At 50.9% G+C, this 9,095-nt stretch overlaps 1 protein-coding gene across 2 annotated transcripts; it reads left to right on the forward strand.

Moving 5' to 3' along the window:
- The first annotated feature begins 1,182 nt into the window (after window positions 1-1,182).
- On the forward strand, window positions 1,183-4,037 carry EGR4 (early growth response 4). Of its 2 annotated transcripts, none has more exons than XM_031467283.1 (2): window positions 1,183-1,789; window positions 2,191-4,037. In XM_031467283.1, exons 1-2 carry the CDS (start codon window positions 1,345-1,347, stop codon window positions 3,504-3,506), a joined length of 1,761 nt encoding a protein of 586 aa, XP_031323143.1. In that variant the 5' UTR covers window positions 1,183-1,344; the 3' UTR covers window positions 3,507-4,037. The 2 variants fall into 2 exon arrangements, with proteins under 2 accessions (XP_031323143.1, XP_031323142.1); XM_031467282.2 differs by having other exon boundaries at window positions 1,235-1,789; window positions 2,188-4,037.
- The last annotated feature ends 5,058 nt before the right edge of the window (window positions 4,038-9,095 follow it).

Below are 9,095 nucleotides of genomic sequence, written 5' to 3' on the forward strand. Positions count from 1 at the left end.
AATTTTAAAAAGATGAGATAATAACACAGAGGGGAAACCACAGCAGAAGAGAGATGAGATTAGGAGAGTAGGCAGGCTTCTTTGCTGGAGATGACTGGCCTTCTGCAGCCAAGAGCCATAGCCTCCTTAAAGTTTAGGGAATTTATTTGTTAAGTTTTGCAGAAGTCCAATTATTTCAGGAATTGATTCCAGGGAAATATAGCCTGTGGATTCCATTTGTGCTCCTGGGACAACATCCCTGGGATAAGTCATTTACAGGAAGGCAAAAAAAAAAAAAAAAAAAGTCTACTACAGAAGCATCTCATACCCTGTGGGTGAGGGAGGAGGGAGCAAGAATTGGCCCTACTTTTCTGGAGGACAACTGCCACTTGTCTATCCAAATTTTACAGACTCTTTGATCCAGAATTACACTCGCTGGAATTTATCCCAAAGACACATTCACATTTATGTACTCAAGGACTACAACAAAGTGAATAAAATCAAAAGGTTAGAAACTTCCTATATGCTAATGGATAGGGGACAAACTGAACTCCCTTACTGTGGAGTACTATACAGCCTTAGAAAAGAATGGCTAAGCACTTTATGTTTGGACATGGAGCAATCTTTCAGCAATTGTAAGTAGGGGAAAATTCTATTGCAGGACAGTATGTATGCTTGCATACGGGTATTTTTTTTCTGAAAGAATACACAGGGAAAGTAGATGTGGCTACCTCAGGAGGGAGGTGAGTAGGGAAAAGAGAGACTTACTTTTCAATTTAGAATATACACTTCTGTTTTAATTGACTTTTTCTCTCACGATATGGTCCTTTTAAATTAAAGTAAGTTATTTTTTCCAGAACAAACTGAAAAAAAACTATTAAGAAAATGAAAAGCACACAGATATGAGCAAATTATACATAACAGCAATAATCTCTATGGTTTATTGAGTGCCCCTGTGCCTAGAACTTCATATCCTCTAACCCCGTTTCTCTTTACAGCAAATTTATGAAGTAGATATACATATCTCCATTTCACAGGTGAGGAAACTGACGCTCAGGGAGATTCAATGACAGCTAGTAGGTGGCAGGGAGATGATTCAAACCGCAAACTGTGGAATCCTAAGTCCACTAGGTCTTCAGGGAAGGGCACTTACTGGGTATCTGGCCCCACACGGCGCAGCGCGGCCCCGGCGCGCACGGGGCTCCACGCTCGGGGAGCGCGCGCGCACGCAGCGGCGCGGGCCCGGCGGCGGCGGCGGTGGCGACGACGTCACAGCCGAGTTTTCCTTTTCGGGAGTCCCCGGCACACATCCTGTGTCCATGTTTGGGCATTTACGTCACGGCGGCAGGGCCGGGGCCTCCCGAAATGGCAGTGGCCCGGGGAGTCGGAAGCCCTGAGCCAGCGCCACCGCTGCTATATAAGTGGGGGGGCCGCGGGTTGGGGGAGCCCGGCTGCGCTTTGGAGAGGCGAGGAGCCGCCACCCGAGGCCAGTCCCGGCGAGCGAGGGAGCCTCGCTCCCCCTACCCCTTTCCCAGAGGTGAGAGCCCGGAGCCAGGAGCCTGGGCATCTGTGTCTGCGAGGCGCCGGGCGCCCCGACTGCCGGCCTCCCTGCCATCCGCGCGCCCCCAAGCCCAGCGGGCGAGGCCCCTGGAGCCCCGCAGCCGCCTCCGAGCCATGCTCCACCTTAGCGAGTTTTCCGGCCCCGACGCGCTCCTGGTGAAGTCCACCGAGGGCTGTTGCTCCGAACCCAGCACCGAACTGCCCCGGCTGCCCGCCAGGGACCCACCCGCAGCCGCTGGCTATCCCGGAGGTAAGAGAGCGGCTAGGGGTGATCAGACGGCGGCTCAGTGCGGGGACGCACGGTGCCTGAGAACAAGCAGGGACTGGGACGCTGGAGCTGTGGGGGTAGGGGCGGTAGGAGATTTGGGGGTCCTGTGGTGCGCACCCCCAATCCCACCCCCACAGGGCCGCCAGCGCCTCTGCAGGAACCTGTGCTTGTATCAAGGCGTCCTTTTGCCTGTGCACGTGTGTTTTGCGTGTGCATGTTTGTATGTGCATCTTGGGGCGTATGCCGTCTCCGGCTGGATCAAAATGTGCAGAAGGCACTTTGTGTCAGTCAGTGAGCACTAAGAGCTTCTTGGGTAGGGGCTGTGGGCTCCGAGGCACTACTTTTGATGTGCGCGGAGCTGATTCCTGCTCCCTCCTCAGCAGGTGACTTCTTGAGCTGGGCCTTGGGCAGCTGCGGCGCCGGGGGGGACTTAGCCGACTCCTGCTTCCTGGAAGGCCCTGCGCCCACGCCCCCTCCTGGCCTCAGCTACAGTGGTAGCTTCTTCATCCAGGCAGTACCCGAACACCCGCACGACCCGGAGGCACTCTTCAACCTCATGTCGGGCATCCTAGGCCTGGCACCTTTCCCGGGTGCTGAGGCGGCAGCATCCCGTTCTCCGCTGGACGCCTCTTTTCCCGCAGGCCCCGACGCCTTGCTGCCGGGTCTGCCGGACCTCTTCTCCCCGGATCTGGGCGCTGCAGCCTTCCCAGAGGCGTTTTGGGAGGCCTCGCCCTCGGCAGGCGTCCCCTCACAGTGCCTGTACGAGCCTCATCTCTCCCCACCCGACGTCAAGCCAGGCCTCCGGGCTCCTCCGGCTTCTCCAGCGCTGGACGCTGCCTCTGCCTTCAAAGGTCCCTATGCTCCATGGGAGCTGCTCTCAGCAGGGGCTCCAGGGAGCTGTGGGCCACAGGGAGGCTACCAGGCCGCCCCGGAGGCCCGTTTCCCCCAGATAGGGACCAAGATTGAAGACCTGCTGTCCATTAGCTGCCCCGCGGAGCTGACGGCTGGCCCTGCCAGCAGACTGTACACCCCGGGGGCCTACGACGCTTTCCCGCTGGCTCCGGGTGACTTAGGGGAGGGGACCGAGGGCCTCCCAGGGCTCCTGACCCCTCCTAGTGGGGAGGGAGGGAGTAGCGGCGAAGGCGGAGAGTTTCTAGATGGTACGCAGCCTCAGCTTTCCCCGCTGGGCCTCCGCAGCTCCGCGGCGGACTTCCCGAAACCTCTGGTGGCGGACATCCCCGGGAGCAGTGACGTACCTGAACCTCCTGGACCGCCGCCGCCGGCCCAATTACCCCCAGCTAAGGCGCGGCGCAAGGGGCGCCGGGGCGGCAAGTGCAGCGCACGCTGCTTCTGCCCTCGGCCACACGCCAAGGCCTTTGCTTGCCCGGTGGAGAGCTGTGTACGCAGCTTTGCGCGCTCCGACGAGCTCAACCGCCACCTGCGCATCCACACGGGCCACAAGCCCTTCCAGTGCCGCATCTGCCTCCGCAACTTCAGCCGCAGCGACCACCTTACCACACACGTGCGCACCCACACGGGCGAGAAGCCCTTTGCCTGCGACGTGTGCGGCCGCCGCTTCGCGCGCAGCGATGAAAAGAAACGGCACAGCAAGGTGCACCTCAAGCAGAAGGCGCGCGCCGAGGAGCGGCTCAAGGGCCTTGGCTTTTACTCGTTGGGCCTCTCCTTCGCTGCCCTGTGAGAGTGAAATGGGTTTGTAGATTGGGGCGCCGCCGCCCGGCGCGCACAAGAAAACCTGGCCCGCCCCACCGCCCCGCTCCTCTTCCCACTTCTTCCCGGCACGCCCTGAGGCCGGCCTCTGGTCCCGCTTCCAGTTCCCTAGAAGCGCCCGCCGCACACTCCCCGTTCAGCACCAGCTCCGTGGACAGCTCCCGCGGTCCGGGTGCCATCTCCCGAGTCAGCCGCGCTTTGGAGGGAAGTTCTCTCAGGCCACCCACTGAGCAGGCACTTCCTTGGGACTTGACAATCTTCTGTAACTGGCGCACGCCCCACGCCCTCTCCTAGCCCCCCAGAGATAGGCTGGGGCAGCGCCGAGCTGGTCTCGCGCGGGATTTTGTACAGCAATGTCGTTTTCAGCAGCCATTGGTTGTAATGTTTTGCTTTGGGGTTATTTCCTTTTTGTTGTTGTTAATTTTTGTAAAGCAGACGCTACTCTCAAGCAGTTGACAAAACTGTTTATTTTTGCAATTAAAATTATTGTGCTAAAAGCTTACTGAATCTGCCATCCAAGCTCCTGACCATTTCCTACCCCCACCCCCCCCCCCAATTACTCCTACAGGAGAGTATGTGCCAGAAGAGAAAGAAGATCCTCATGCTCATAGAGCCATTACGCACCTACTGTCAGGCACTCTGGCACGTAGTAGGCATTCAATAAATAGGTACTGAATTAAGGAATGAATTTAATCACAGCTGACCTAAGGATTCAAGGTGTTTCTGGAACTTGAGAGTGGTTGAGAGGCTTAGGTATTAAACACTGTGCATATATTACTCTTCTTGGTCCTCACAATCCTGAGTGCAGCACGAGGAAGCAAAGTAGGTAATTTGCTGGGTAACCCGTCTAGGAACAGACAGCGCCAAACTCAGATCTGTCTGGCTCCAAAGCCGGTGCTTTTTTCCCAACCCCAGAATGGCGGCACCTCAGCTTAATCGTTTGAAAAGGCATCCTACCAAGAGATGAAATAGATTTGTCAACTAGAGGGAGCTCCAGGCAGTAGCGACAGCAGAAGAAGACTGCAGTATTTCAGTGCTGTTTTGGAACACCCAGAGTATTGGGTATCACAGAGGCTCCAGCCGGTGCCTATGCATCTATATGAGAATCACATGCTGTTAGGGCCAAAAGGGACTCAGCAATCAGCTAGAGCCTGGATGAGCAGAGCCAAGCCCAGCAAAGAGAGAGTGCTTGACAGAGCCTCATCATTTGCTCTTCCCACAGCAGCCTGTTTGCCGTCTAGCCATGCGCCAGCCACAGCCCCTCTTCCCTTCCAGGTGAACACTCCATGACTCTGTGGGAGTGGAGCTATAAGGGTGATAAGGAAAGTATGATCCTGTGATGAGAAAGGTGGGGAATGGGTGAAAATTGCTCCCCTTTGCTCCCTAAACTCCCAACCCAAAGGCTTTTACTCTTTCTGGCCATCTTGGGCAGACATTGGAGCATTAAAACTGTGCTGTGCACCCCATCTCTCCTCCCCAACAACTCCTCTCTGCTAAGGAAAGGATAGAGCCTGTCTGGGGGCTTCATTCTTTTCTGAGCGGAACTATTCTTTAATTAAGAGTCCTACAGACCGAGGATGCCAGTTCAGTCCAGCTTCTGATCCTTTGGCTAATTCATCCCTTCACACTCAGATGTACTCACCCTCTACCTCTGCAGTCCAATTGACCAGAGACAAAATTGTCAAGTCAGCACCCATCTTTCTCCCAAGTGTTAAGTGCTTTCATGTGGTTCAGTACCTTGTATCTAATAATATTACCTCTTCTAGAAAAGTTAGCATTTAATAGAGCAGCAGAAGGGCAGTGTTTAACCCTATAGTGAGGCTCAAATGATGGACCATCTGGCACTGTAACAGGTAAGTGGTAGATTCATGGAGACTTATGATGATGATGCCTCATTATTTTACTACTTAAGTGACTTTCACTGATAGGCGTGAACCATCCAACTTCCGTGCGGAGTAGGGTAAAAGCATAAAGGCCCAGATTTCAACCAACTGGTCCCAAACGACACAACCTGAACAAAGGAAGAAGAGCAGACAGGCTGTAGGTGGTTGGTGTCTAACCATCCCGCCCTTGCCTCTGTCAGCAGCATCCCATTAACTACTGTCAGCTGTATTGTGCCCCACCTTGTCCTCACACCCACCGAGGCCTAAAATCACTGATGAGAAGACTGAACCCCAAAGAAGTGACTTAGTAGTGGTGCTGGTACCAGAGCCCTGCCTGGTTCTAGAACTTCCAGCTGATAAATCTCTCCTGTTACTCCCAAGGGAAACAGCTTCATTTACCAGAACTTCCCCTTAGGAATTTGAGGGAAAAGAATGTTAGGCCAGAGATGGAAAGAATTAAATAAAGCAATCAGAAAACCACCCCAAGCCCAGGATCCAAACATAATCGGGAACTAACAGAGAGCTCATTTTCCTTACTTGCTCCTCTTTCGCATCTGGTCCTCAAAATGTGGGTATTTCTCCAGACTTAGTTCTGAGCCCTCTTCTTCCCCATTTCAACATTGTCCTTGGAGAGCACATTAATTCCTAGGCTTTCAACTATCACTGCTATATAGATAACTTCTAAGCCAGCCAGCTTTGTCTCTACTCCAGCTGAAGCCCCATGGTTCTAACGAACATCTCCATATGGTAGTCCCACCACCATTTCAAATACATTCTGTCTAAAATCAAATCATCCTTCCATATACCCAACTTATGCCAATGAAGACCATCTTTTGTTTGGTTCCCTCAATTTACCTAAATAACTACAGTTATTTTGTGGGATTCATTTTTGACCCCCCTCCCCTAAATCCAGGCTGTCACTCAGACCTGTTGGATCTTATTGAAGTTCTAAAGGGTCTTATCTACTCTAATTCATGATACACTGTTTCTGTTTATGTACTGTAATTTTTAGCTTGTGAGCTCATCTGAAGTGGGAATTTACCTAGGCAGTAATATTCTGTGGCCCAGGTTGACAGTATGTTTCTCCCCAGCAGTTTTGTGTTTGCTTCTGCCAGGCATTCCAGGAATATCAACTGATGGAGACCAATCTTTACGTTAATTTCTTGGGTTAGGGTTCTTGTACTATGCAGGTGTTGTGAGTTCAAATTCTAACTCACGTAGTTACAAATTCTCAGAGGCAACTCCCCTACTCCACCCAGGGCCCAGATCAGGACAGAGAAGCAACATGCTTCTTTCCCCATACCTCCTGGGGTTAGTCATGGCACATCTTAAGCTTACATTTGTTGGTCTCAGTTCCTTTGTTTTGGTCCATGTAGATTTTCTTTCCTTTCTTGCAAGCTCAGCTAAGCATTTCAGAAGTCTGTTGTATTTTGTGAATCAGCCCATGCATTCTGTAGCAGGAGGGACTTTGGCTTATTTGATAACTTCGCTGAAAACTGAAGCCAGAAGATGTTGATTCCTCTATTAAAATATTCTCGCCATTTATCCTCTCTGTGCCTATTGCCAGCACCTCAGTCCATGCCACCCCCTCCACATACACAAAAACTTTGGTTATGACAATCACATAATAGCATGTGGAGTTGGAAGGAGCTTACTGGAACATCTTCTCTGATCCTTCATTGTATAGGGGAGGAAACTTAAGCCCAAGAAATTTGGGGATTTTCTTAAGGGCATAAAGATGATGAGAGATTGAAGAGAGCATTGAACCTGGGCTTTCCAGTTCCAAGACCAGTGCATATCCACATACCCACTTTTTCGCAAGTATTACTGAGTGCCTACCATATGCTGGGCCTTTCAAATACTTCCCAACTTTTTTTCCTTTCCAGGGCACCTGAAGAATTCGACACACATATCAGTAACACCCTCACTCAAATCCTGACTCTCACCCTAGAGAGACAGGGACAAGTAATAAGAATCTTGATGAGGTGGGATATGAGGGAGGGTTTGACAGAACAACCAGAGTGCTGTTTCCCCCCTTTTCACCCCAACCTCTGTGCCCTGTTTGAGACAAGCCTGCAGTACACCGAACTGCTTCCTGGAGTCCCTCTGCCTCCATTCTCTCTCCTTCCATTTCACACTGCACAGCACTCCTGATGTAAATTCTCTAAACTGTTATTCATAGTGTTTTATCCCAAACTGACCACAGCTTCCACCTTCTTACAAAAAAAGACATTACAATTAAAGCCCTCCATATCTGATCCAAACTTACCAGCCACCCTCCTCTGTCATCTCTCCCTTTGCTCTGTCTTCTCCCTTCCTCCCATGCAGTACCCAGATCCTCCCATTGTTGAGCTCCTTCGAGGACAAAGACCTTGTTTGATCCATATGTGTGGCCACTATATCACCAGGCCTTCTGCCCTGCACACTCAAGTGCTTAATTATTTTGTTGAATGGTTGCCCCTCCAAAAAAAGTCCTAAAGGCCTAAAAGGAGAAAGGAAAAAGAGAAGGGGGAGAAAGGAGGAGAAGAGGAAGGAAGGAAGGTGGTTGGAGAGCATGAAACTGGGAAAGGATCAGGAGGGAGAGATGGGAAGAAGCAAGACTGAGGCCCTGATCCAAGCCGTGGGGTCCCATGAGTGAGACCACACTTCTGGCTGGTCTGTGTCTATCCAGTTCTTCCTGGGCCCATGATTCTCTGCCTCACCTCTGGATCCCCAGATGTGTCTGTCACTCAGCTCTCTCTCCCTTTTGGTTTTTCTGGCCCACATGGAGTGGGATTCAGTTTAATATTTTTAGAACTGTGGTTCCCATAACAACCAAGCAGGAACTGTTGTCCCTAAAGTGTAGCATGGGCACACGTGAGCACATGCATAAACACATATGCACACGTGTACACTTGTGCACATGCACACACATACACAAGTACAGGCATACACACTGACATACATTTGTGCATTCGCTCATACGTATATACACTCATGCATGCACAAGCACACCCACATATGTACACATGCATGCATTCACACATATATACACTCACAAACACATGCACACACGTGCATATGCACAGATATACACCTGCATGAACATGCATGTACATACATGCACAAAAACACGTGTGCATACACAACCATGCCCCAAATTATTTTTGCATGTTTGTAGGAAGCACAGAGGACAAACATCACTAAAACAAAAGACAATATAAGGACATGTTTGGCAGTCTGCAAGAGCAGGTGGATTTAGGAAATCATTTTGGCAGGGGAAGGCTCCATGGGCTTAGTATAGCAAAGGGGTGCAGGCGGGTATTGTATTGAAGCATAGACTTTGCAGTTTGGTGACTTGAATTCAAATCCTGACTGTGCCCTTTGTTGTGCTCTGAACTTTAGTTTCCCAATCTGTAAAGTGGGGCTAACAATAATACCTATTCAATAGGTTTATTGACAATTGAATAATATGCATAAAATGATTAGTGTGATGCCCAGCATTTGGTTAATAGGAGCTGTTATAATCTAAATCTTAGAAGAAATGATTTCTTATTCACTCAATCTAAGAGGACTTTCTGGAGGAGGAAAGAAATTTAGGAGCTAAGGGAAGGAAGAGAAGGTGTGGGGCAGGAGGGGAATTTGACCTGACTGGCCGGAGTCCATATTAAATGTGCCTCTCTTCAAAAGCCACCTGA

This window comes from Camelus dromedarius, chromosome 15 (assembly GCF_036321535.1).
Source record: "Camelus dromedarius isolate mCamDro1 chromosome 15, mCamDro1.pat, whole genome shotgun sequence".
Taxonomy (NCBI): domain Eukaryota; kingdom Metazoa; phylum Chordata; class Mammalia; order Artiodactyla; family Camelidae; genus Camelus; species Camelus dromedarius.